Source organism: Fusarium flagelliforme, assembly GCF_020744385.1.
Source record: "Fusarium flagelliforme strain FIESC 12 MPI-CAGE-AA-0113 chromosome Unknown B0J16scaffold_4, whole genome shotgun sequence".
Taxonomy (NCBI): Eukaryota; Fungi; Ascomycota; class Sordariomycetes; order Hypocreales; family Nectriaceae; genus Fusarium; species Fusarium flagelliforme.
Window position 1 is genome coordinate 2,000,962 of NW_025763506.1, and position 25,883 is coordinate 2,026,844.

General features: G+C 49.4%; 9 protein-coding genes across 9 annotated transcripts; 4 read left to right on the forward strand and 5 right to left on the reverse strand.

The window, feature by feature from the left end:
- Positions 1-613: 613 nt before the first annotated feature.
- On the reverse strand, positions 614-4,604 carry B0J16DRAFT_286925 (Dolichyl-phosphate-mannose-protein mannosyltransferase-domain-containing protein). The gene is made up of 5 exons (XM_046124122.1): positions 3,824-4,604; positions 3,453-3,742; positions 3,107-3,390; positions 1,589-3,055; positions 614-1,534 (listed from the first exon to the last, which is right to left on the reverse strand). The coding sequence occupies exons 1-5, from the start codon at positions 4,123-4,125 to the stop codon at positions 992-994; spliced, it is 2,886 nt and encodes a 961-aa protein (XP_045982917.1). The 5' UTR covers positions 4,126-4,604; the 3' UTR covers positions 614-991.
- Positions 4,605-5,400: 796 nt separating this feature from the next.
- B0J16DRAFT_355740 (uncharacterized protein) lies at positions 5,401-7,056 on the reverse strand (the record flags this gene model as incomplete). The annotated part of the gene is made up of 2 exons (XM_046129431.1): positions 5,401-6,547; positions 6,599-7,056. The coding sequence occupies 2 exons, from the start codon at positions 7,054-7,056 to the stop codon at positions 5,401-5,403; spliced, it is 1,605 nt and encodes a 534-aa protein (XP_045982918.1).
- A 1,093-nt stretch (positions 7,057-8,149) lies between these two features.
- On the forward strand, positions 8,150-9,792 carry B0J16DRAFT_320071 (Pre-mRNA splicing factor PRP21 like protein-domain-containing protein; the record flags this gene model as incomplete). Its single annotated transcript, XM_046125544.1, has 2 exons — positions 8,150-9,431; positions 9,482-9,792. The coding sequence occupies 2 exons, from the start codon at positions 8,150-8,152 to the stop codon at positions 9,790-9,792; spliced, it is 1,593 nt and encodes a 530-aa protein (XP_045982919.1).
- Positions 9,793-10,715: 923 nt separating this feature from the next.
- B0J16DRAFT_127065 (Phox homologous domain-containing protein) lies at positions 10,716-11,633 on the forward strand. Its single transcript, XM_046121714.1, has 2 exons — positions 10,716-11,016; positions 11,116-11,633. The coding sequence occupies exons 1-2, from the start codon at positions 10,876-10,878 to the stop codon at positions 11,536-11,538; spliced, it is 564 nt and encodes a 187-aa protein (XP_045982920.1). The 5' UTR covers positions 10,716-10,875; the 3' UTR covers positions 11,539-11,633.
- Positions 11,634-12,489: 856 nt separating this feature from the next.
- On the reverse strand, positions 12,490-13,801 carry B0J16DRAFT_355742 (mitochondrial carrier domain-containing protein; the record flags this gene model as incomplete). Its single annotated transcript, XM_046129432.1, has 3 exons — positions 12,490-12,702; positions 12,759-13,503; positions 13,602-13,801. 3 exons carry the CDS (start codon positions 13,799-13,801, stop codon positions 12,490-12,492), a joined length of 1,158 nt encoding a protein of 385 aa, XP_045982921.1.
- A 379-nt stretch (positions 13,802-14,180) lies between these two features.
- On the reverse strand, positions 14,181-17,030 carry B0J16DRAFT_127166 (uncharacterized protein). The gene is made up of 4 exons (XM_046121715.1): positions 16,493-17,030; positions 16,065-16,178; positions 14,650-16,002; positions 14,181-14,592 (listed from the first exon to the last, which is right to left on the reverse strand). Exons 1-4 carry the CDS (start codon positions 16,593-16,595, stop codon positions 14,561-14,563), a joined length of 1,602 nt encoding a protein of 533 aa, XP_045982922.1. The 5' UTR covers positions 16,596-17,030; the 3' UTR covers positions 14,181-14,560.
- Positions 17,031-18,641: 1,611 nt separating this feature from the next.
- Positions 18,642-19,630, forward strand: B0J16DRAFT_127181 (uncharacterized protein). The gene is made up of 3 exons (XM_046121716.1): positions 18,642-19,073; positions 19,129-19,200; positions 19,275-19,630. Exons 1-3 carry the CDS (start codon positions 18,875-18,877, stop codon positions 19,403-19,405), a joined length of 402 nt encoding a protein of 133 aa, XP_045982923.1. The 5' UTR covers positions 18,642-18,874; the 3' UTR covers positions 19,406-19,630.
- Positions 19,631-19,712: 82 nt separating this feature from the next.
- On the reverse strand, positions 19,713-21,720 carry B0J16DRAFT_399029 (uncharacterized protein; the record flags this gene model as incomplete). The annotated part of the gene is made up of 3 exons (XM_046132431.1): positions 19,713-21,376; positions 21,423-21,517; positions 21,576-21,720. The coding sequence occupies 3 exons, from the start codon at positions 21,718-21,720 to the stop codon at positions 19,856-19,858; spliced, it is 1,761 nt and encodes a 586-aa protein (XP_045982924.1). The 3' UTR covers positions 19,713-19,855.
- Positions 21,721-23,276: 1,556 nt separating this feature from the next.
- Positions 23,277-25,458, forward strand: B0J16DRAFT_341268 (uncharacterized protein). The gene is made up of 2 exons (XM_046127801.1): positions 23,277-23,776; positions 23,831-25,458. The coding sequence occupies exons 1-2, from the start codon at positions 23,642-23,644 to the stop codon at positions 25,262-25,264; spliced, it is 1,569 nt and encodes a 522-aa protein (XP_045982925.1). The 5' UTR covers positions 23,277-23,641; the 3' UTR covers positions 25,265-25,458.
- Positions 25,459-25,883: the final 425 nt, after the last annotated feature.

The window sequence follows — 25,883 nt, forward strand, 5'->3', positions numbered from 1 at the left end:
TCTTCTCTTATGGAACGGACGACGTTACTGCACGGAATTTGGATGGAAGAAGGAAAGGAAACTGGCCGATCGCTTACAGGGTGCTTGAGATCATATTTCACCGGCGTTTAACGGGAGCATGCGCATCATTCAATTGGAACGGCGCAACGATATGGGAAATGGGGGGTTTTGTTTTCGAGATGACATACTTTCATTTGTCCTTTGTCCAGCGTCACGAATTGGTTGCTGATTTGCGCAGCAAAAAGAAAATCGCAAACTACAGGCATGCATTCGCTTTCTACAAACTTATTAGATTACTCACGGCCGTCAAGCATGCCCTCTGGCGATGCCATTAGTTGTAGTAGTAATAGATATGATACCAACCCTTGCCATTTTACTTCCGAGCATTGGGGCTGCTGATGCTTTTAGATGACCCAGACCGACAACGCCATAATTCATCATCGCTGGAAGACCAACAATTACATTGGAGAACGTCAAGATTTTCGCAAGCTCTACCGAGTCAGCCTGACTTCGCAGCCATTATCCATATCTAACTGACAGCCTGCAGCCAGAATCACTTATACTTGTTCGATCATATCACCATTATATGACGCTTATCGTGCTGGATGTGGGACAAAAGTGAACATGAAAATTGTATTATATGAGATTTGTGTGTGTGCATCACTGCATATCGTACCAATGCCACAGTATTACTCTCGACATATGCCAACAAATGAGAATACGTCAAAGTTTGACGTCCTAGTTCTGGTTCGGTGTAGCCTCCCCTCCTTCTTTTTGATAGTGTTTGTTTTCCTTGTTGATTCGAGACATGGATCCCGGCTTTCAGGCCTTCACATCCAGACTAGAAAAGATTTTCCCATCCTCCATAAGTCATAAGTAATGAGTACATGATGTTACAGGGTGCAGCCAGACTGAAATCTTGTGTAGGGGCACAAGAGGATCTGTTGTTGGCTGAGTCATGTATGTATATGACTAGAGTAGAATAAGCCGGTTAAAGCTCATCATTGACGGTAGCATCCTGTTGGTTCTCGCTGGCAGGCTTGGCCTTGACCTCTTCAGCCTCCTTCTCGCCATCCTTGCTGGCAGCAGCGTCTTGAGGAGCGGCCGCTTCTTCGACGTTGCCCTTGACAGTCTCGCTGTTGACACCTTCAACATCAGGGTGAGGAGGGGCAACACCGGCACCGAGGTTCTGGTCCCAACCTTCGGCGGGTTCTTCGACTTCGTTGCCCTGCTCATCAACGACGCGGGTTTTAGTTTCATACTTAGTCTTAAACTCAACCTTGCCTTCGAGGGCCTTCACCTCCTCGGGGTCAAGAAGGTTACCGTCCTGGTCGCGATATTCAACCTTCTCCTCCTTGGCAACCACCCGGTGCTCCGCATGGGACTGGTCAGGAGCAGGAGGGGCTCCAGAAATGACAGCTTCCTCTTGTTGTTGAGCCACGGGAGCCTCCTTCTTAGGCTCTTCCTTTTTGACTGCTGCAGTTGTGGGAACCACAGAGGAGCTAATCGATGGGACCTCGCTATACTTGTCATACTGTCCATCGTGTTAGTGACTGCTCACTCCGTATTCAGATGGCCTAAAACTTACACTATCGTAAAAGGTATTGCAATCAAAGTCCCAAGTGCTGAAGAGCTTGACGCGCTTGCAATCAGCCTTAGTCCAAGGGCTGCCGTATGCAAGAGGAGAATAGAGGGTGAAGACGGCAGCCGAGAGAACAAGGAAAGAGACAGTAGCAATGCGGTTGATGACAGACGTCTCACGAGCACCAACACCAGGAACGCGGGCAGTAGCGTAATCAAAAAGTTGGCAAAGGGCAATGACTGCGAAGTACAGCGCGGGGAAATAGTGATGGAGGAAGAGCTGACGCTTCATCAGGTAGAAGGGAAAGTAGTGCAGAGCCCAGCCCAGAACCGATGTACCGATCTCATAGTCGAAGCGTTTGAAGGTAGTGTTGGCATAGTCGTTGCAGCTGCGTTGCCATCGAAGGACAGCAATGGCCTTGAAGACAATCCAGATGGCCACAGCGACGCTGGAGGACCACCAGATGATGGGATTACCAAGGAGATAAACCTGGGTATGCTGGCGTCCCCAGAAGTTGATACCACGGCGGAGGATAGGCCAAGACTCAGGGCGAGAATCCCAAGCGTGAGAGTCGGTGAGACCGGCGTTGGTTCGCCACATAACCTTCTGGAGCTCCCAGAATTTGCCAAAGAATCCGGGGTTTCGGTAGTTGACTTTCTCAACATCACCCTGCAATTGGGGATGAGAGTTACCCTCAATATACCACAAGCTGTTGGGCAGAGTGCCTCCACGAGCGCAAGTCACTTCCTGCTGCTCAGAAGCCCAATCAGGAAGCTTGACTTTGTGAGAAAATAGGACACAGCCAGTCATGACATGGACAAGACGGAACTTGCTCTCAATGGTTCGGAGACGCTCTTTGGCAACGGAACCTCGAGTCTTCTTCTTAACAATCTCGACTCGGAAAAGATCGTTGGCATCGCCCTCAAATCCTTCGTAACCATAGGCGGAAACTTCGTTTTGCCAGTCAGCCTCAGTAATGGGGGCGCGGACGTCATGCGAATGCAGGCGGCGGTGGGTTGGGCTGTGGTAAAGACGAAGAACGGCACCGTCCTTGATGTGAACAGGCTCAGGAAGGGCATCCCAGGCCTTGGTACCGTTGATGGGTTGGCCGTCAACTCCTAGGGGCTGGGTCTGGTTCTCAAGAAGCCAGATATTGTTGTCATCCTTGTGAGGGTACAGTGTAATCTGCTGTTGCTTGCTGCCAGTAGGGTACATAAGAGGGTGAGAGTGGAGATAGCCACCCTGGGTGTTGACATGGCGGATAGTGACACGGCTGCCCATCATGACGTCGGCGGGAACGTCCTTCATTCGCTTATTGTTGAGGGTGGCCTGGAACTCGGAGCTCATGAAGCCGTCACCATCTCCAGGGTTCTGGAGGCAAACAAAATGAATGGCGAACATGGCCATGTAGAAAGTCATAGGGATGATGATAAGGCAGAATACTCGAGCCATGAAGTGCTTGGTGAACAGACGCTGTACGTGTGTGAGTTACAATTGAATCGTTATTCAACGGAAGGTGCTTACCATGGACACATTCTTGTTGTCGCCAAGAAGAACCCAGAGCTGGACGAGAGTGAGGGAGCCAACCCAAGCAATGGTGAAGAGTCCAACCCACTTGATGCTCACGGTGATACCCAGACCAAGACCTGTAAGGACAAGCCAAAACCACCAGCTCAGCTGAAAAGCTTTGGAAGGACCAAGCTCGTGCTGATTGGTAAAGCACGAAAAGGCAAGGACGGTGAAAGCGGTTGCGGCGACGAGAGGAGAATCAAGAAGAATGAGGCGAGCCTGTGTGAGAAGACCGTTTTCTGTATATAGTCAGCTACCAGCAGTTCAAGTGCGCTCCAGGAGACCGAAGGCATGTACGAACCAAAGATGATCAAGCCAGCACCCATAGTAGCTGTCATAGTGCGGCACCCAACAGCCTTAAGAGTGAAGAACATGCAAGGAATCAAGAGGATACCGCAGATAGCAGGAAACATTCGCATCGCAACGTACGGAACTCCAGGCTCAATATAGTCCTTGCCAATTTCCTTGAAGTCAAAGCCACCGTCGAAACCAGCTAGCCATCCGGTGAGAGCGATGAGCATCTTGGCCAGGGGAGGATGGACGTCCATAAAGAACTTGCCCTTGATGTACTTGGTAGCGAAACCACCGAAGCTGTTGCCAAAGGTTAGCGCCTTGATCGTAAAGAGATGCATTGGAGCTGTAGTAAAACTGTAGATAGCTGGGGAAACTTACTGGACTTCGTCGAAGACAACGCTTGTGGGCTGGTAGATTTTATAGACACGGACAGCGGTAGCAAGAACCATAAGGGCCAAGACTACCCAGTAATCGGAAACTGGGAGGAGGAAGACATCGTGGTCCTCAACACCTTCGGATTGGTACGAAGTAATCTTGTTCTTGTTCTTGTTCTTGGACTTGACAGTGACGGCAGTGGGGGTCTGGTGAGGAGGAGGAGCAGCAATGGGTTGCTGTTTCTCAGTCACAGGCGTTGCGGCCTTGACTGGCGGTTGAGGACTCTTGCCCCTCGTACGAGCCATGGCAGCAGCCGAATATCAATATAGGATTCGAGTCGATTCGATCGCGATGGGTTCAATTTCGCCGTTTCGGTGTAACGAGAGTTGATGAAGGAAAGCTAGGGTAAGAAGCGATGGGTGAATTAAATATGCTTCATCGATGACGGAAAACCAATGGAATAGAAAGGAGAAGAGAAAACAACCCAAAACAAAATCGAACCGCGGACCGCCGAATGATGGATATCAGCGACGGTAGACGATGCGATAAGCCTGGGAGAAGAATGGACGATGGTAATACGGTCGGGTTGCAAGAAGTAAGAAATAGGATAAGTACCAAGGTAGGTAAGAAAAAGGGAAGGGGAAAAGAAGAGGGATGAAGCTTGCTTCAGGGGATAGGCGACGTTTAGTCTGCACCTATTACCTTATGCGGGCTGAGACTGCAAGAGAATGGAATTGGTGATGGGATGGTTGCGGTGCGGTACGGTACGAGCACAAGCACAAGCACAAGCAAGCGCGTGTCACTCAAAAAATTGTAGCTACAGTGGCCTTTTCGGCTCCAAATGGATTGGATTGTTCCCGTCTGTAGGTTCACTGTCGGGTCCGTCAGCCCAGCTTGTACCCCTGCAGCGAATCAGACCCGACCCCGGTCGTGAAGATCCCCTGGCGTCCCCGCTTCACTAGCCCCAGAACAGAGCTTCAGCAGGTGCCATTGGACCTGTTGATGTCGATTATTGACGATAGCTCTTTGATAGTAGCTTGGATGGTTTCAGCTCTTATAAACGTCCATGTTTTGTTTATTTAATACTCGTTTGAAAGCCTTCTTCTTCTTCGTCTTCTTTTTCGCAATTACCTCTTGAAAAGCACATCCTCAGGTGTGGCCGTTGCACCAGCCACAAAGGGGTTCTCGTTCGGCTGTGGCTCTGATTAGTAGGTACAGAGTACGTACTTAGCTTCAAACAACCTACCTAAGCTAACGCTCGTAATACACGGCCAGCTTAACCCCTTTTCTAATCCATGGATGGATCTCTGGACTGGACTGTAAACAAGTTGCTAGAACTTGAAACGCGTGTTCTAGACCATATCTTTAGTGGCCAGGCATGGATATCAAATTGAAACTTTTCTTTCTAGATGTTGCCTTTAATCACGTTCATTATCGTAAAAGAAGGAAAGAAAGAGAGAAAGAAGAAAAAAGAAAAAGAAAAAAGATCAACTGACTCGATCTCGGGTATCTAAATTCCATCTCCAGATTGTGTTCGTAACGCATATCCTGCTTCATTTCTCCAAGGTTAATCATAACAACTACAGATCACAACACTTGGTGCCCCTAGATTGAAGGTAATCTGCCCATTGTCGAAAACCAGCGATCCAATGCGGCACGCCCTCTGGTTTTGCCAATTCTGTCAACGAAGCCTTTCGGGGGGATTCCTTAGTTAACCAATTGTGACCTTGCGCGTCCAAGACATCAGCCATCGACGCAGAGATGATGTTCTGTACCTGTCCATCCACTAGGGAAAATTCCTGCAATGCCTGCATCGCTTCGCTCCATCGTGATAGCGCAGCCTCAAACTCCGATCTCATATGTGACAGCTTTGCTAAGATAACATTTACGCGCAGCCTCTCATACTTGAGGAGACTCGCTCGTGACTCAATGTCGACACATATTTCTTTCGTCTCTTCGTATCGTTCTTGAGCAAAGAGAGCCTCGGCCAAAGCTAGCTCCAGAAGCGATTTACCAGGCAATGGATCCGGTCTCTCGGTTCGCCGTATAATCTCTGCACGGAGATATTCCTCACCAGCCACGGGCTCATCGAGTTCACGCAAAGTATCAGCAAGATCGCATGTGAGGTCGCGGAGATCTTCGTCGAAAATGAGTTCGCTCGGCATCCGCGATGCTTGGTGTGCTGTCTCGAGAAGCTTCAATGACTTGTCGAAGTTACCCTGCAAACGCATAACTCTTCCCAGCAGCGAATATTTGCGGAAGCTAAGAATCTTCTCCAACGGTGATGGGTCCGCATCATGGGGATTCCAGTCCTCCAGTAATTTCTGTGCCGTCCAAAGATCTGCAATCTGAATACAGTTGAGAGAGCGTTGGATGATGGCAACGCCAACTTCACACCGTATTCGCTTACTTATAACGGTAGCCGGGTCGTTTAACACAAGATCCTGGAGGCTACTGACAGCCTCGTCCATGTTCCCACTGAGGCGACCCAGCACTGCTTTAGTCTGCCCGATGCAAAGGCGAAGATGGGTGTCTTTTAAACGCCCAGCAGCCAACTCCGCTTGGCCAATTGCAAAGTACTTCCAGGCCATATCTGGGAAACGGAAAGCCTCGATAAGTGTAAGCATAAAGTCAGTTCTGGTAGCCGTGGGCAGTTCATCGAAGCAGTCTTGGAACATCTCGGCGACATGGTGTAGATGTGGCAAGAATGATTTAACCACAGGGTCTCTTTTGTAATGTCAGTGGTTCGAGCTGGATGGTCGTCGGTTCTGAACTCACGGGAACTCGATATACTTCCAGGGGACGGCTCTGTACGCCACGACCAACGCCTGCTGCCTCCAGAACGGTAGAGTATCTGGAGCTAAGCTTCGATGAACTCTTGCTGACATATCTTCGTTCAAATGATACGCCTCGTCGGAATATCTGAGCACAGCAGCAGATTGACACAGCTCACCAAAAGCTTGTCTAAGTCGCTGGGCATCTGACAAGAGGTCCACCAACTCTGAAGCCAGTCCAACCCTGGTCGCATTGACAAGCTCAATCTTTCCCTCGACCGTCCAGCGCTTCCTTGGTGTCGATCCGCGTACAAAAAGGTCCAACGGGATTTTTTCGCAGGGCGAGAAGAATGACAGTAAGACCAGTAATACACTGGCATCTTCGGATCGGGTGGAGCTCTCATCAAACAGAGACTGAGAAGCAGCCTCGAGAGCAGATGCTCTCCATGCTGGCAACTCCATCAAAAACAAATTTATATATTCTTCACCCGCGCTGAGCAGTTCTCTCAGGATGGGATGTCATGAGAAAAGGCGGGGTTTCCTCAACAGCTGTATCGACGGAGAAGCTTTGCGCCGAAAGCCCACTCCTGCTCTGCGGTGTTTTGTTCACTGGGGTCAATGAGTACTTGTGTTCACTGAGGCTGTTGATAAGATCCCCCAGCAGCCTTTGCGATAGCGGTTTAGAATGCCGAATACCGAAGATGTATTCAAGATACTATACCAGCTCTGGCAGGATGTAGGTCGGGGAAAACGGCGACTGCTCCGTGATAGCTGATAACCATGGATACTAGATAGGTAATTAGGGGACTTTGAAGTGGAAGCGATTGCGGGGTATCCATAAGGTATTCTAATTCGATAGGAAACTGAAGCGAAGCAATTGGATCTGAAGTCACACGACATAGCTAAAGAGGTGCACTGCAAATGCGCATCGAGATAAATGATCTTCAATCCAACTAGTACCTAAGGTACCCTGCTACCCAGTGGGCAACCAACGTGCGCCATCAACTCGGTACATACTAAGTACCAGGTACTATAGTGACAATCAGTTGACGGAGGTGGCCAGTTACTACCCTGCTATCCATGGTTATTTTTGTTCCACCGCAATGTAGCATGGAGAGTTGACAGATTCGATTCGATTTCTAGGTACAGAGTACCTACTAGTTAGATATCAAATGATATGCACCACTTATGGAAGGTATAGGATTTAGGTATCAAGGTACTAGGTATCTAGTCGTTCTCTGACTTGTTCGACACCAGTGCCATCTCGATAGATTAACATGTGCAACAAAGAAAATGCCGTGTGAGTTCAGAAGTTAGTTGTGATCGCTACGGAGAAATGATCAAGTCCAAAGCAGCGACGTCGTCAAAGTTAACCTACCTACCTACCTACCTACCTACCTACCTAGGTAACAAGACCCCGGAACAACGATCTCCCGATGACAGTTTCGCGTTGCTAGAGCGCCTCGAAATTTCCCAGGTCGCCGCCTTCTGAGTGAGAAGCAGCTCCATCTCGTCAGCCTTTTTTTCTCCAGCGCGTCTTTCAATTCCACTCGCAATGGCAGCCGTAACAACCAACGGCGATGCCGCCGCATCAGTTCTTGACGATATCAAGCCCCCCGCTGGCGTTGTGCTCCCTCCCCGCGAAATTCGCAATGTTCTCGAGAAAACTGCCGGTTACGTAGCGCGCAACGGCGCCGTCTTCGAGGATCGTATTCGCGACAAGGAGCGCTCCAACCCCAAATTCAGCTTTCTCAATCCTTCCGATGCCTACCATCCCTTCTACCAATGGCGACTTGATGAGGTGAAGAATGGACGCGGTACAGCGATCGCTGCTGGTCGTGCCAACGAACCTGCCGCCGAACTTCCCAAGCCCCAGGGACCTCCGAAACCAGCCGATTTTCAATTCTCAGCACGAACGCCGCGCATCGCAAGAAAGGATCTGGATGTGATTCAGCTCGCGGCTCTATTTGTCGCAAAGAACGGACGCCAGTTCATGACGCAGTTGGCTCAGCGCGAAGCTGGCAACCCGCAATTTTCATTTCTTATTCCTAACCATACTCTCCACAACTTCTTCCAGCACATTGTCGACCAATATACAACATTATTGCGAGCGAGCGGTCTGGGCGGAGAAGGCGGAAAGCTCCAAGAAGAACGTGTAAAAGAGCTTGAAGCCAACATCAAGGATAAGTTTCTTGTTCTTAACCGCGCCAGGCAACGAGCTGAATATGCCAAATATGTCGAGTCTGAACGTCAAAAGAAAGAGGAAGAAGAGGAGAAACAGAAGGAAGAATTCGCCCAGATCGACTGGAGCGACTTCGTTGTCGTTGAAACCATTACTTTCAACGAGGCCGATGACCACGCAAATCTCCCTCCTCCAACCAATCTTTCCGACCTCCAGTATGCATCGCTCGAAGACCGCAACAACGCGTCCATCAACGCTAGCCTCCGAATCGAGGAAGCGATGCCCGACGAAGATACTAGTTACAACGCATATCCCAACCAGCCTGCCGCGTACCCCATTGCGCCCCAGCAACCAGCTTACCAGCCGGCCCAGATGCCACCACCAATGCAGCCATATGCCCCCATTCCGCAACAACCGCAGCGATCTGCCCAAGAGGAGGAAGAGGAGCGACGTATACAGGAGCGCACAGAGCAGCAAGCACGCAAGCAGCAGGCCACTGCTGACGCGCGTGGTGGTGCTCCTCCCATGAAGATCAAGGAGAATTATGTGCCACGTGCGGCACAAAAAGCTGCTAACAGACAAGGTGCTCAGATGGCTCTATGCCCTAACTGCAAGCAGCAAATTCCCATGAACGAGCTCGAGGCCCATATGCGAAGTATGTTTCCCACTCCTGCCTGTATAGTTAGTAAACTAACCTTTTCATAGTCGAACTTCTCGACCCAAGCTGGAAAGAACAAAAGGCTAAGGCAGACTCGCGCTACGCTTCGACCAATATCTCACATGTTGATGTTGCAAACAACCTCAAGCGTCTTGCCAGTCAGCGCAGCGATGTTTTCGATCCCGTGACCGGACAGGCGCTTTCCGAGGACGAGCTGGCGCGCAGGAAGAAGGCTGCTATTCACAGCTACGATGGTGCTATGGACGCCAAGAGCCAAGCACAACTGGGTCACATGCAAAACGTTAACGTCGAGGAGCAGATCCGTGCCATTCACCAAAAGTTCGCTGACAAGAAGTGAAGCATATGGTAGACAGACAGACTGCTAATGCGGACATTACGAGAGAGAGATCATGGCTACCCCCCGTCGAACGATTTTGGGATTAGGCCAGTCTTCTATATGTGGACCATGCATAACACTACGGGTCGCAATAGGCGTTGTAGGTTGAGGTCCAAGGTGAGACACATTTGGAGCATGGCGTTTGACGGTTATATGGGCTTATACTTGTTTGATTCAGCTCAAATTTTGCATGAGGCTTGGAAATATCCATCCGAACCCCCGGGCTGTTGAACGTGCCTTAAGTTCAACCGACATGCTCATCGTTCGAAGATAGATGAGAGCCAACACTCTCACCAATACACGCCATGCCGTATCGCCAAGCTGGCGGATGGCTAATATTCCAGGCAGGACCAAAAATGTGCATCCTGTCGTGATGATATTCGGGCACAACACAATATTTTGTACCAATACGAGCTAGAAGAAATAATACTTCAGATTATGCAAGTCTGCCATCTATCGTCTGTAGCAAAAAAAAAAAAAAAAGATGAAAAAAAAAAAAAAGAAAAAGTAATCGTTCTTTGAATAGGGGTTAACAAGCAAGAATATTGCACGCAATGTTTCATGAGACCCTAAACGTGTTCGCCGAATGTAACTGGTGACATCTAGGTATCCATGAGACTTTGTGTCTTGGTTGGATAGGCGCAAATCTTGATAGTTACACAAACCGACAAACATTGAAAAACGGACGCCGAACGACCCGAAACAAGTTTCAAATCCATCCATTCATTAAAGATTGTAACACTGACCGAGGAAAAAAAGAGAAAAAAGAATGGAAGGATAGCTGAGACCTACCTAAGCCTGTAGTCTAAGAACCCCGCCCTCTTTTTCATCCCCCCCACCTCCGACCCGCCAACCTCATGCGACAGACAGCTCCAACATCATACCTCACCTCGACCTCGACCTCGACCTCCACTTTACAAAACATCACCACCAGCCTCTCTTCTCTCATTGCGCCCGCTGCCAACCGTTAAACCAAACAACTGTAACCTCTTATATATAACACTGTTCATAGCCTAGGATACCGCTGTAACGCTGCCGACCAATATGGCGTCCGACCAGGACAACTCCGGCCTTGATGCGCCAGGCTCGCAATTCCACCGACCGATTCTGCAATCCATGCCCGATACGCGCCAGCAGAGCTTCGATGAGATCTACGGACCCCCCGAGAATTTCCTAGAGATTGAGGTGCGCATTTCTTTGGCTTCTTACCATTGCGCCCGGTCACCATAGGGAGAGAGCCATATACACACATACACAGCGAGGCTTACAAAGCGCCATATATAGGTTCGCAACCCAAGAACACACGGCATGGGCCGCCACATGTACACAGACTATGAGATCCTCTGCCGCACAAACATACCTGCATTCAAGCTGCGCCAGAGCAGTGTCCGTCGCCGCTACTCCGACTTTGAGTACTTTCGCGATATCCTCGAACGCGAGAGCGCCCGGGTAACCATTCCACCCCTGCCTGGCAAGGTCTTCACCAACCGATTCAGTGACGACGTCATCGAGGGTCGTCGCGCAGGCCTTGAAAAGTTCCTCAAGATTGTCGTTGGTCATCCCCTACTCCAGACGGGGAGCAAGGTCCTTGCCGCCTTTGTCCAGGGTGAGTTTGTCGCCAGATCCATCTTCGCTATCATGATGTCTCGATTGACACGCATGCAGACCCCAACTGGGACCGCAACGCTTGGTGACGCCTCCGTCTAATCTGGCCTTTCAAAGCCATGTCATCTTCTCGCTCTCGTTCTCCATCTCCAGTTTCGACCCCGCGCCAACCTCGAAAGCTTCGCAAGCGGAACCCGACTCTTAACCAGCGGGACTCGCTTCTCGAAAATATGCCCTTCTCATAACCGCAGTAGTAAGCCAGGAAAATGATGAGGGAGAGGAAGAACATGGAATGGCATTCTGTTTCACGTATATACTGATGTCTCTTGGTTTCCACGAGGATGAAAAGCAAGTTCTGGTTCAGTCGCTATCTTTCAATACGTTTCAAACCCGTTTTCTTTTGCAGCTCATTTTCCACGTTGTGAGGCTCCGAAATGCGCAGGGCGACTCGTTCCCGATTCACATATGAGGGACGCGTTCACGAACTGACGGCCCGTAGTGTATTGTTATCTTCAGCTCGTTATAGTCAGAGCGATTCTCTTCCAAAAACTGGGCGGCATAGCATGCACGGCAATGGTCACGCTATCTAGCATCGAGCAACTCGTTGCACTTCTCATTAAATCGACAAATAACCATCTTCGTCTGGATTGTGTGAGATATTCTGTTGGTACAGACAAGTGGTGATATCCTGAAAATACACGCGTGCTTCCTATAATACATGATTTCGTGCATAAACTTATATGATTGTGCCATCTCCTTCTACTGGGCTACCGCTAGCCAAACGCCGAAAGCAAAAGACGTCCGTTTCGCGCCATCACCCCTTTTGTTAGTTTTTCGTAATTTCTTCATGACCCAGCTCCTGTCTATGATCCTGGGTATTGTGTATGATACAAGGGTGAGTGCTGTTGGAGGAGAAACTCAAAGGCTCATAGCAACCCACACCAGTTAATGTTACAAAACATCAAACGAGAGAAAGTCAGGTCCAATGCATCCGCTTTGCACTGTTGCTCCTAATTTCGGCCCGATTGATGCTGTTTTCGATTGTTCAACGCCTTACGCAGGCGTGTGGAAAAGGCGAAGAATACCTTCGTACATGGCAAACATGATGGCGGCGCTGGGTACTGTTCGCATAAGGTGGGGAGTTAAACCGCCATAGAGACCCATAACACCTTCCTCAAGCCAGACGAGCTTGAAGCATTGAACTAAGCCGGTATACTTGGGCAAACCGTTCTCCATAGGTGCTTGTCGTAATCGCGTTCGCGCAACCTGTTGTATTCCTGTTAATTTATTCCTTTATCCGGCCTTGCATGTGAATGACGTACCTCATGAGGATAGGCGATAACAGCGGCAACCAGTTTGGCGCTTCCAGCAGCAAAACCCTTTCCAGTCCAGTCAACAGTCTTGTCCCACCACGTCCTCTCACGACCGCTGCGCACAATCTCGTTCTCTCTGCGGGCTAGGGAGACCTTCATCTGTTCATAAAGCATCCATTGCATCGTAGACTCTACCACGCCAAGGTAACTGGCGCTCATGCCGCGATAGAGGCTTCGAATACCCTCGTCCCGGAGAATTTGTCTTATACAATCGTAGCTGTTACGATACTTGCGCATCTGGGCACCACCAGCTGCTACATTCTTGTCCAGCTGCAAACGAGTCTTGATCATCCAGATTGGGTTTGTGGCCGTCGAAGTGATAACGCCAGCGGCCACACCAGCCGATAGATGAACCCAAGGAGCTTCTACGCCATTGTTGAGGTGTTCCGAAATCAGACGTTTTCCGTTGCCGTATACATAAAAATTGATAGCACGAGCAGGAACAACTCCAACCGTGGTGGGACCAAGTCCCTTGAAGAGTGCGCGCCAACCTTCGTTCCTGTACACAGAGCCGAGGATCTGGAGTGTGTCGTTGAGATGATATAGTGCGCTTCGAGCAGGATTAAGTCGCCCAAGTGTCTGGACTTGAGCTTCGCGCTGTGCTCGAATCTGAGCTTGGTAGAAATCGGATTGCAATCGGGTTTTAAGCACATCGAGGGGAGCTGTAACTGCAGCGGCGGTCATTCCTCCAACACTAACAGTGACTCAAGTCAGTCTTATAATTCCGTAAAGAATAGTCGTGCGACAAGCTTGATCTTGAGCCGCTCGATTTCGAACAGAGCTTTTACATACCCACCGGCAAACATATGCACCCAGGACTTGGCAAAGGGCAGCGCTTTAACATTTCCCTGTATAGGCGTATCATCAGGAAGGACATCGCCAGTCTCTCGTGACTGAATGAGTGCAGAGTGGTCGATCGGTACATGTGTATGGTGGAAAGGTTTCTCGTCGCGGCTAGTCATGACGGGCGATGGATTTTGGTGATGCGACATTGTGAGAAGGATGGTCGACCCTAAAACAGTGTGGAGGTTTCTGGACCCTGTCGATGTTCGCTCTTCTGTCGTCTTTGCTCGTTTTCAAGTCGATATGTCGTCAGAAGGAGGGACAAAAAGAAAACACCCCCGTATCTGGGTGGGATCACCAATGTAGCTTTTTTTCCTATCGTAGATTCGAAGAAAGCATAGGTAGGTACCTAGGTGGGTATACAACCAAGTACCAACCGAGGGAAGAAGATTGTTCAAGCCGGGCAGATGTTGAAGAGGAAAGAATGGTCTGCCTTTCTTTGGTATTTGGGAAAAAATGGAGAATCTTTCCATGAATCAGCAGTACCTATTACAGTCATTCAGTCAATCGCCTCCCGCAGGTAAACGAGCGACTACCAAAACTTTTTTTCTATGACTGCTACTGGACGCGCCTCAGTCCGTAAAGTGGCGCTGCAGCGGGTCTTCAAGATACGTACCGACTACCTACTGGGTAATCTTTCGGCCATCTGCCTTAAATGTGGGTCGTAGAATTCTACGGTACATATCAAGGTTTATTTAACTCCAGTGCCGATATCACTGAGGTCAGTAGGTATTGTAAGTAGGTACCTATGTACCTGCGTATCTCTCTGACGGGTACCTACTAAGTTAATAGTCGACGAGGTTTAACATGACTTTATATTCGTTCTTCTCATTGCACATTATCCCTTAACTATCGTCTAGCTCCCGCCGCTGACCGTTCTTGGATAAGCCCTTACCAGGCCTGCTCCTTCATGCATGAGACGCCAATGGGGCTATTCTGACTAGACGACATCAGCTGGGTGACGGATTTAACGAGCCATCACCGCTCCTGTACGTACTGTTCGAAGCTACTGCCAGCGAACTTGTCAGGCCTGCAGCGTTTGTTCCAGGATGCTGGGCTTCAACCGAATGATTACTGTGGTCTGATCTTGCCGTCTGGACCATACCGAATGGTAGTCGATGCCGGTCAGCACTCAGATCGAAACGGTGCATTGATGCGGTTGAGGGCTCCATTGTGCTGGGTAGGTGTCCGTTATCCCTACTAGGCGGCCTTGACCCTTCATCTGTCCCATACGTCCCTGGTGTCCTGTCTCCAGATGTCTTAGCGGCGTCTTGTCGATCTCCGACTCGATTAGAATGGCCTTCTTTAGGATCCAATGCGTCGGTACTCGGTCCAGTGTCGGATTGCCCATCGACATCCATTTCGTCCTTAAGTCCCATTTCTCGCTTGAGCTGTCGAAATTCTTCGTCTGTGACTGTTTTCCAGCTGCATTTAGCATGCTTCTTAGTGCAACCTGAACATGCCGTCAGATGCTTAACGCATTCCACCCGCAATCTTCGACATCGGTCGCAAGGCGGTGTTATAATATCTCCTTTACCCAACTGGTCGGTTCGTTGTGTGATGAGCGACCGGAATGTTGCTTCGCGACCGTCAGCTGCTGGTTGGACAGTCGTGTCTGTGGTATGGCTATATCGTGGCCCGTGTGTTTGAGAATGAGTTATGCTGTGGGATGGTGATGGGTGACTTATTGTAGTTATAGGAATTCCAGTGACCGATGTAGATCGTGATGGGGGTGGTGAGGCCGAAGCTGTGAGAAACTGCTGCAACAAATCCGCATGCAAGTCGTATCCAGCGCCAAAGCTGGCGACTGTTCGTTGAGGAGTGCTACTAGTTGTGCTGTTTGTAGGCTGATATCGTGATGGCGATGGGTCTTGCGTGCTGCGACGCCGGCGAATATCTTGCTTACGTTGTCCGAGACGATGGTTGAGTATTCGAGCTCTTGCCGCTACTTCGTCAGCTTTCTTATAAAGAATTGACGTTCTCTGCTCGAGAATATCTAGTGTTGCCAGCTCTGCGGTCTCATCCTCCTCGAGAGGATGGTCAAGAGGAAAGCGATCCAAGGCGCCAGACCACACCAGGCGCCAATCATCCTCCAGGATCTCAACCTGAGAACCTTTGAGGATAAACTGACAGCATCTGGACCCGTCTGGCTTCTGAACAAGGGTAAAGTCCTTGGGATTTGATCGAGCAAAACTGACAACATCAAGCCAACTTATAGGATTGGAGAATGGTTGTAGTGGTGTTGTTTTTATTGGACCGTCGAAAAACTTCTCAATCCCCCTTAGAAGTCGCGGACCAGTCAGTCTCGCACCCAGACTTGCAGCCAGACTTTCGTGTCTATCTAGAACGTCTGGTGATGGGCTGTTAGCCAAGGGTCTGGCTTGATGTGTTCAGAATGCGTTGGAATCTTACTCTCATATTCACCAATAAGACCAATGATGTCGGCAAAGGTATCGACATCGCCCTGAACGAGGCTTAGGTGGGAAGCATTGGATCTTGAAAGATAATGGATGTAGCCAGGAACGCCTTGGATCTCGGGTTAGCATATCCTCCAAGCGAACAAGCTGTGCCAGAGCACCAAGACAGAAAAGTCAGATACAAAAGCAACAAGCATGTGCGTCCCTGGAGGAGTCGAGCTAGAGCTGCGTCCGGCGAGGGTGACCATTTCAAGTGCCGACTTTTTTTGCGTGCCTCGAGACGACGACATGCATTGAAGAATGTGGAAAGCGCGAAGACACACTGCGTGTGTTTCGTGGAAGATGCTACAAATGGAACGTCTCAGGATTTGAGGCGACACGACATAGTGCAGCGATGAATGGCTGCAGTAATACTGGACATACCTTGTTGAAGAGATGTAGGTGCATGCTGAGCACGTCCTTGACCACCAGCATCATCGACGTCACGCTTCCGCTTCGCGGGCTCTGAGTCTGAAGTATGGCCCATGATGGGTGACAGATGAATGCAAGGTGCGGTATGCTGATTAAAGTGTGGTAGACAAAGTCTCGTTTTTCTTGCACAAGACAAATATAATAAAAAGATGAGCCAGCGCCTTAGCCGAAATTGAGGCTCAACTGGCCTATCAAAGCAATGAATGCCGGAATATGCGCCTCGAAATTAGAAAGATCAGGGAGGATATCAGGGCGCATATAAAGATTTGACGACGACAAAAACAGGTGAGTGGCGGATTGCGACAAGGTTGGAGTTAGGATGATGGGCGAGATAAGAAGAGGGAAGAGAGGAGGGGATGGAAGAAGCGGTTATTGAAGATCCATGGCGATAGATTCTGAGATGAACAAGGTTGAAGGTGGGTGAAGAGGATGCAGGCGTCGAATGGTGGTGTAAGCCGAAGAGGCGAGAGAGGAGAGATACAGATGGAGATGCAGATGCAGATAAATGACCGCCAAGAGGAGGACAATTATTGACCGTCAGTCGTAGTTGTTCAATTTGCCCCAGAATCGAAAATCCCTCGTTCAAAATAACGCACTCAGCTGCGAGCGGTCTAGTTGGAGACTCTTAGTGGGTGATGAGTCGTCCTAATAACAAAGAAAAGGAGACTGAAGAGGGTCAAATATTGGCTGGCAGAGAAGGACCAGAAGGACATGCGGAAAAAGAGTCTCAAGCAAGTAGAAAGTGCCGGGACGATGTGGGGGTGCAGGTTAATGTAAGTATTGTAACTGAGGAGAAGGAGGAACGAGGTGGCCAGACCAGGCCAGGCCAGGCAAGGGTGTAGTGCAGTAAGAGAAGATGGAAAGCGCAAGAATGGTCAATTCAATTGGAATGAATTTGGCGGGAAAGTGCGACTGCCAACCCAGCCTCACCTCGTATGGGACCTGGGGGGTTGACAGGTACAGTAGGTAGGAACTACTACCTAGGTAGGTAAGTATAGGTAGGTGACTGACGTCGGCTCCAGCTTATTTTTGTACCTACCTGCTTAGGTACTGTCAGTAACGCAAGAACTTTAATGGGAAAACAATGAGGTAGGCCAAGAGAACGTGGGGAGAAGACTCGACTAAATACAATAAGTAAGACTGGAAGGAGCTATATTCAGTTTAAGATAAAACGTAGCTACCTCCTGCGATGGAAGAAGCGGACAGCAGACGAGCGGGCTCATGACCACTGCTAGTGTAACTTGACTTCTTTAGGACAGTCCATGGTAGAATTCAAGAGGCCTCCTTTGAAGATAATGCAGCATATACATGCAAAAAAACAACTCATTGACTGTGACCGACTGTTTGGAATTCAGTACATGGACGAGGCATATACATGGTAACATAGGGATCTTTGTATGAGGCTGTGTTGCAGCTTGTTGAAGTAGATTACGGATGGAGGGATGAGTTAACGGCGGTAACAATGCATGGATCTACAAACAAGCAGTAGGCAGGTACCTTACCTACTAAAGTACTAGAGTTTCATGTCATTCACGGCGCGTCGATCTGCCCAGTCTAGCAATGCTCGTCCATACATGTTGCAACCACAGGTCCATGAGACACGCGAGCTTCCACTTCATAGGTACCCAGGTAGATAGACAGACACTCTTACGGTATTATAGAGGTGAAAGTCTAAAGAAATTGGATTATGCCCTTAGTAGTCATAGCGATCCGATTTTTTATTTGGATCGTGTGGTTGAATTTTAATTATTGCAACATCTCATCGCTTTCATTCACATGAAGAAGCGTTGCTAGATTCGAGCTCGTCACTGATTGGCCGAGTCGTAACTTTGTGAGAACAGCATACAGAAAAACCATTTATTGTTAGACTGCTATATATCCAAGTTACAACCTTAGGTCCTAAGGTGGTACCACTGCTTTTGGTGGTTCAACCTTTATCCGTCAAGAACTAAACTACCTAATCAATGTCCTCATTCATTTGATAGGTAATTTAACGGAGCAACAAAAAGTGTCTTTTTTCTCCCGTGCATTCAGAAGTCGAATTCGCTTCAACATGAACATGCATCAGGGTCATGTTCTGTCACCCGCAAGTTTCAAGTTGTCAAGCGCATCAATGGCAATCTCTCACCCTCTCAAAGTCAAAACCCACACGTACTACCCCACAGAAAGCCCGAATCTGCACACACTTTGACCCATATCCGTACTAGCATTCTTGACCCCACCAGAGCATTCACAAGTTCCAACGACATCGAGCCCAAACATCCAAGCAAGCTCATCACCAATATCCCACCCACCCCATCTCCCCCTACCCAGCCCCCCAACCGACAATACGCCATGTCTGATAGACCCTCACATCGAGGTGGCCGCGGCCAAGGATCACATCCCCGAGGTGGACGCGGAGGCGGTCGTGGAGGAGGCGGCGGCGCGGGAGGCGCTCAACAGGAGCGTGAGAGGCCCAAGAAGGAGAACATCCTCGACCTGGGCAAGTATATGGACAAGCAGATCACTGTCAAGTTCAATGGTGGTCGTGAGGGTACGCCTATCCGAGTTGCGCGCTTTTCAACCCAAGGTGCTAACCATTCATTCAGTCAAGGGTACGCTGAAGGGTTATGATGCTCTCATGAACCTGGTCCTCGACGATGTACACGAGGTTGTTCGAGGTATGCCGCTCCATCATATATATTCATCTCACATCCCTCTCTTTGTACTCCCACAACTGACATCATATTCACAGACGACGAAGGCAACGAGTCTACCCGATCCCTTGGCCTTGTTGTCGTGCGAGGCACCCTCCTCGTCCTTGTCAGCCCTGTCGATGGCAGCGAAGAAATTGCCAACCCTTTTGTGCAAGCCGAGGACGACTGAAGCAGCCAGCAAGCAAGCGGATCAGAAACGAACATTACGACGATGGTGATGAGTAGAATGCCTGATTGGGAATTGGCCACACAACGTACGGCCGTATGAAGGCTGGACAACCTCAGGAAGGAGACCGAGCGATATGCCCAGACCGCCTTGTCCAAGCATGCCATTTTGGATTACGCATGGGTCTCAAAGAGCTGTATCGTGCAAATCCATGGGTCTCGATCGTGCAATTATCACGTCACTGGCCACATTAATGTCTTGTATTCAAGGCAATATATCGTGTTAATAAACATCTCGCTGAACTTTCTGCCCTACACAAACTTCCGATAACCGAGTCTCGGTCTATGGTGATCAATCATGGCCTGAAATATGAGTGGCCACACTGATCCAAGGTCGCACTCTTCCAACCTAATAATCAAGGCATTTGCCCAAGTTCTGTCGCATGACGGAGCATCAGAGGCCTCGTCCCGATTTGCTTCCCTTTACAAGTTCGCCAAAAGCATTCGTCAACATTTTCTTGAGCTCTTTGAAGCTAACGAGGAAGCTGGTCTGTTCGTCTCGACTCGTCAGACAAATCCTCTCGTCTGATCCAATATCTAGCTTGTTCATGCATCGAAGCATGTGTCCCATGTCTAGGACTGGTTTGCCGTTGTTGTCAACTTGATGAAAGACGTAGTCTCGGAAAAGTTTGAGCATGTAGCGTTCGCCATTTTCGGACCACGCCCGATCTCCTTCAAATTCAGGTCGTTCGTTAATGGTTGCGAGCTTCATCATTAGCCTCGCAGCCCTTCCGTTTTCGATTTCCCGCATCATATCGGCATTGACCTTGTCCAAAGCTTGCAGATTCTGGTCAAATGTAGTGGTAATGCGCCCAGCGATTCCACGTACAAACTCCTCAATGCCCTTCTGTGCTGGAGGCTGTTGGGGTGTGAGAAGCCATAAAACAGTGTCTCTCATCTCCACTGAATACACCCTTGACATTTGTTCCACAGACATCTGATAGTTGGTCAGATGAACTGGCAGCGTATTTGTTGTCAAGCACAGCAACAAGCGTCCGAACTGAATAAAGTCTTCTTGCTGAAGTTCCTGAATCGGCCGATGTGCATCATACTGCACAACGTCGAGGATGGAGCACGCACTGAGACGAATCCGGTTTTTATGGGTCAATATAATCTTGCTCGGGTCAATGCAGCGTGCTGCCAAGTTGATAGAATGGATAGCCTGCAGCGCATTGGCAATCTGTGAGATATAGGCCCAGAGCACGTTCTCGGCAATGGGGGTTTTTGCCTGGAAACGGTTGCCATGAGTGGTGCTTGGGGTTAAATGAGCCTCAACAAGTGTCTTAGACAGGGGATAATAGTCTTGAACGAAAATGAGCGAGCTATCTCCAAAGGCACGTGTTGTGAATGCATCAATAATAGTGACCACATTGCCGTTATTGATGCGTCGCCATTCCTTGACAAGTCTGATTGCGTGCTCATTGGTCAATCTGTAACCTTCGAGCCGCCTCAAGCAGTAAAGATTGCCGGTCTTGGTTGCTGTAGCTTTGTAGACCCAACTAGGATACCCAAAGATGTTGGCATTTTTTCGATGAGTCGTGTCTAAAGGCACCAAATTGTGGTAATTGTCGAGCTGTGGTAACTGAGAGTTGGGAAGGACTTGGCCTGCTGCCTCAAGCTTCCGTGCAATCTCTTCGCGCTCCTTCTCGGGGAGAAAAAAGTCGTGCGGCACACGATGATATGGCATCAAATCATCTCGATGAGGAGCAACTGGGAAATATAAGTGGTGTTGCAGTGGTTGAAGGGGCGTCGCAAACGCGTTCTGCGCTTGGAAGTAACCTGGCCCATGACCACCAAGGGCAGGGTCTTCTGCATAGGGATTGAACTGAGGAGTAGTGAGACCTTGGTTCACAGCAGGCATAGTAAACGGGTCGTAGGAGATGCCGCTATCTTGGGCAGCGCCATTTGTAGCGGTCTACCTGATCAGCACAACCTTCACCTCAGATGTGATTATGCCTTACCGTAGAGTTTATGTCAAAATTGGGGGTAAATTCGCGGATAGACGCAGGATTGAAAACGTTGTTATCGCCATCTTGCGGGCCAACGGGTGTGGCGGCTTAGCAAACGTACTGTTAGCCAAGTCGGGAATCACAAGAATGCATAAGGTTTCGTACAGCCTAGTCCACGTGGAGTAAACGCCGGGGCGCTTGCAGCTTGTGAAGAGAATGTAGGCTTCTTGCTACCTATACCAGCGGGTGTAAAGGAAGGTGAATCGACGTTTAACGATTTCTTGGATCTGGTATTATCGCTGTCAGCCATCCTGTTAGATCAATGGAACATGTCTAATGCGGTAAGAAAAGGAAGAAAGAACAAATATGAGTATTTGGAAGGTTGACTGATATGTGAAGACAGCCAAGGCAGTGAGTGAATGAGATGAACGAAAGAATATGGCTAGGATAGTCAGTCATAGAGGGAGGGTCTTGTAGGTCAACGAATGGAACAATCCGTGGTTTGGAAAACCCAGGGAAGAGCTGGCAGAGCAGAGCAAGCTATTTGTGATAGTTGAGGCAGGCAGGCACCATAAGTCCTTCTTGCTGCAGCCATGACATGACGCCTCACCTCTACAGACTCAAATTGCGGCAGTTGCAATCAACACTTTTGAGTCCCCAAATCACATTACCAATTCAACGAGCATCCATGGGTAGGTACCTAAGGTACCTAGGTAGGTGGTGACAGGAAGGGACGTTCCTGGCCGGCGTGTGTAACCTTAAGCGAACTAGGCGAAGCCGGAGTTTTGATACAGCGAGCTTTCGCATGACAGACCCTCAAGGCAAGCAAAGCAGAGCAAAGCAAAGCAATCATGGATGGACAAGATTAACCTACAAATCTGAATTGGAGTTGTTCTTGTTCTGGTCATGGCTGAAAGCACAGCCTTGGTCTTCATAACGACAATGGCCATATATAAGTACGTTTCGGCATAATGTATCTTTATTCTCTGGGAAGGGCCCAGGTCAGTGTTTGTTTGGACGTGTGATTATAGTCGGAAGGGCAAACGAACCGCGTCCCTTGGGCCTCGGGGACCCGACTTGGCGTCGTAGATCGGCCGGTTGATATCGCGATGTCGCCATGGTCAGTGGTATATAGTGTTTAGGATAGTACAGCCCCCTTGGCCGAGTTTACGACGTCTAAACGCAACGATGGTCTATCAGCAGGCTGCAAGCAGCAATAGCGGTCTTGCACGGAGAACAAAGCCGAGAGGATCCGGTCCGAATACTGACAAAGACAGCACCTACTTGACTCTGGCAAGCATTTCCCATGGTTCAATTGATCGAGGCGACGGGCCGCCCATGGAGGAACGAGACGGGCGGCAGGGTTTCAGCGGCGCTGCTGACCGGAGCAGCGTGGAAGTCGAATAGAGCGCAGGAAGCCAACGACCGTGCTAAGGAGTAACAAGGCGCGGGCCGTCGCCTCTTGTAGTGGAAGCAAGCAGTTGCGAGGTCGGGGGGTGACACGAGAATAAGGCAAGGCAAGGTATGTAGGAGTTGGACGAGTGTGGATGTGGGCGGTGGGGGGCACTTTTGGTGGAGGGACCGGCGCGCAGACAGGACAGCCCAGGACAGGATAGGTAGTCTTGGTTCGCGAGTCTTCCAGTTCACCGCGCTTCAGAGTATCTCTTCCGCACAACTAATATGTAAAGATACATGTGATGCTTCACCCCCGCGGCATGACGCCAACCTACCCCAAAGCCAGCTTGTTCCAATTATGCAATGTTCCGAAGAATAGCCCATCCAAAACGGGTTTAATCTGTTTAACTGATACGATGTTCCTACTGATAAGCCAAGCTCTGTCGCGCTCCGATGCCATCATACTACTCATTTAGCTCTCTTGATATCCATTGTATCACCAATGCGCATTAATCCAGGACCCCAAGCCATGGCAGTTGTCTCCCTTTCCATGTTCACAAGAATCAAGTAGTTTAAAGACTGCATAAATTCAATTTTGTCTTGTATCTACCTACCTAGGTGCCCACGCTTCGTTCGCAGGCTACCGGAACCTTCTTTTCCCATTGTTCGTTCTTACGAGGGCAGCGTGGGGTCACCACAACAACCGAAACGCAAAGCGCAACCTTTCATCCTGCGCATATCACCTGTATTGTTAAAGTTTTCGTTTTCAACCAAAGTCAACACTCAGCGATATTGCCATTCATCAAGAACTAGTCATCGGAAATCCCAACCATAGCATGGCCGACAGCGAGATCGACTTGGGACAGCTGTCCTCTAGTCAGCAAGAAGCTCTCAATCAGTATACTCAGGTCACCAACCAAGAATTCAATGAAGCCATCCCACTTTTAAGGCGGTCCGAATGGAATGTTCAGGTACGCAATCTCGTCATCTGCTTTTATCCAGAGATTCTAACGCGAGGCCCGCAGATTGCAATCGCCAAATTCTTCGATGGCGAAACAGCCGACCCAATAGGTGCAGCGCAACGAGAAATTCCTCGAGCGACAGCACGACATGAGAACCTTCAAGAGAGTCTTTTCTCTGAGGCAGCGCGTCCCTCCCGTACCTCACCACGGCAGCGCACCGATCTAGCGCCACGAATCGTCCCCCAGAACTCGGTCACGAATCGGGCACCCTGGCTCCTGGGTTTACTTCTTACACCTTTCAGTTTGGGATGGAGGGCTGCCTCAACACTGTTTCGAACCCTGATATATGCGTTGTCATTCTTGCCAGCATCGATTCGACCACGTGCCGTAACAAGCCGGATATCCACCGGCTTCAGGGGTACAAATGGTCGGCGTCCTCTAATGCCACGGGATACAGCTTCGAGGTTCAAGCGAGAATTTGAGGAGGAGTATGGAGAGAACGATTTGCCATTTTTCGAGGGCGGGGTTGCTCAGGCGCACGACCAAGCTAAGAAGGATCTCAAATTCATGCTTGTGGTATTATTATCTCCCGAGCATGACGATACCGAGTCCTTTGTCAAAGACACTTTGCTATCGCCAGAAGTGGTTGCATTCATCAAGGATCCTGCCAATAACATTATTCTTTGGGGTGGTAACGTCTTGGATTCTGAAGCCTATCAGGTGGCTCAAGAGTACATCTGTACCAAATTCCCTTTCTCGGCATTGGTTTGTCTCACGCCAAAAGAGGGCAGCACTCGCATGGGGATCGTCAAGCGACTTGCTGGACCTATGCCCCCAGCTACTTATTTGTCGGAAATCCGAGCGGCTATTGAGAAGTATGGCGCTGATCTGGACGGAGTGCGGGCTGAACGAACAGCCCAGGAAGTGACAAGAAGCCTACGAACTGAACAAGACTCGGCATACGAGCGATCCCTGGCTATTGATCGCGAGCGTGCTCGACAGAAGAAAGAAGCAGCAGCGGCCGCGGCGGCAGCAGAGAAGCGTGCCTTGGAAGAAGCAAACGCAACAGCAGTCCGCGAAGAAAAGCGCAGGCAGTGGAAATCATGGAGATCCACGACCATTGTGGCTGAGCCACCAATTAGCGATAAGAATGTGGTACGAGTCGCACTCAAGATGCCCGAGGAATCGGGCATTGGTCGAATTGTACGTCGCTTTCCCCAAGATGCGTCACTGGAAGATATGTATGCCTTTGTGGAGTGCTACAGTGTTCTTCAAGAAGAGGATACAGCGGTCAGTGACAAGCCGGAAGGGTACGAGCACGAGTACAAGTTCCGAATCGCCTCTATCCTTCCCAGAATGGTGTACGAACCTAGCACGTCAGTGACAATGGGGGAGAAGATTGGAAAGTCGGGAAATCTGATTGTGGAAGACATCTCACCAGATTCTGAGGATGATGACGATAATGACGAAGACGACGAGGCGGAGGGCAGTCAGTAGACAAAGCTGCGAAGCGCTAACTCCTGGCCATTGTCTAGGTACGGTGTAAGGTGTTTTGCATAGCAATCGAAATAGATTTCCTCCCATAATGAATAGACATCATTTGCAATGAAATGCGACTAAACTGTGTATAGCAGTGGTGGCATCAACCGTGCCATTTATCGGGTTCTGCCTTACATATGTAGTTGCATCGGCTCAAAAGCATCTGCCGAAGCCCAAGGTATGATGAAGGCAAGCTGCCGCTGTCGGACTTATACAACTTCAAGTGCACTACAATCCAAGCATACGAGCGAGATCTGATGTTTTAGCAATGAGAATGGCCCAGCAGCCAGTCATTCAAGCTTACACCATTCAAGCTTATTAATCTGTAACGGTCCGCCCATCCATCGCATTTTGTCTGACAGGACAGCGTGCCTTTACCTAGGTAGACTACCTAGCCTACAATAGACTGTTTTCGGTACATAGCAAGCTATTTAGACTATTTGTATGAGACCAGAAGAGCGGTTCACAGTGGATATCGTGCGGATCATTTCCCTACGGGCAACCTTTTTGCATATCGAAAACGACACGCGTTGACTTGAGATGTTGGAGATTCATGACAAGCCCCAAGGCAAAGCCA

Excerpts from the sequence above, each read along its gene's own strand:
- B0J16DRAFT_127181 (XM_046121716.1), top strand. The coding sequence starts at position 18,875 with ATGTCTGATAGACCCTCACATCGAGGTGGCCGCGGCCAAGGATCACAT. Across the intron at positions 19,074-19,128 it reads GTTCAATGGTGGTCGTGAGG|TCAAGGGTACGCTGAAGGGT; the intron begins GTACGCCTATCC and ends CCATTCATTCAG. Across the intron at positions 19,201-19,274 it reads TGTACACGAGGTTGTTCGAG|ACGACGAAGGCAACGAGTCT; the intron begins GTATGCCGCTCC and ends TCATATTCACAG.
- B0J16DRAFT_127065 (XM_046121714.1), top strand. The coding sequence starts at position 10,876 with ATGGCGTCCGACCAGGACAACTCCGGCCTTGATGCGCCAGGCTCGCAA. Across the intron at positions 11,017-11,115 it reads AGAATTTCCTAGAGATTGAG|GTTCGCAACCCAAGAACACA; the intron begins GTGCGCATTTCT and ends CGCCATATATAG.
- B0J16DRAFT_286925 (XM_046124122.1), bottom strand. The coding sequence starts at position 4,125 with ATGGCTCGTACGAGGGGCAAGAGTCCTCAACCGCCAGTCAAGGCCGCA. Across the intron at positions 3,056-3,106 it reads ACAACAAGAATGTGTCCATG|CGTCTGTTCACCAAGCACTT; the intron begins GTAAGCACCTTC and ends ACACACGTACAG. Across the intron at positions 1,535-1,588 it reads GCAATACCTTTTACGATAGT|TATGACAAGTATAGCGAGGT; the intron begins GTAAGTTTTAGG and ends CACGATGGACAG.
- B0J16DRAFT_127166 (XM_046121715.1), bottom strand. The coding sequence starts at position 16,595 with ATGGGCCATACTTCAGACTCAGAGCCCGCGAAGCGGAAGCGTGACGTC. Across the intron at positions 16,003-16,064 it reads TCTTATTGGTGAATATGAGA|ACGTTCTAGATAGACACGAA; the intron begins GTAAGATTCCAA and ends GCCCATCACCAG. Across the intron at positions 14,593-14,649 it reads GCTGGCAGTAGCTTCGAACA|TCAGAATAGCCCCATTGGCG; the intron begins GTACGTACAGGA and ends GATGTCGTCTAG.
- B0J16DRAFT_341268 (XM_046127801.1), top strand. The coding sequence starts at position 23,642 with ATGGCCGACAGCGAGATCGACTTGGGACAGCTGTCCTCTAGTCAGCAA. Across the intron at positions 23,777-23,830 it reads GGTCCGAATGGAATGTTCAG|ATTGCAATCGCCAAATTCTT; the intron begins GTACGCAATCTC and ends CGAGGCCCGCAG.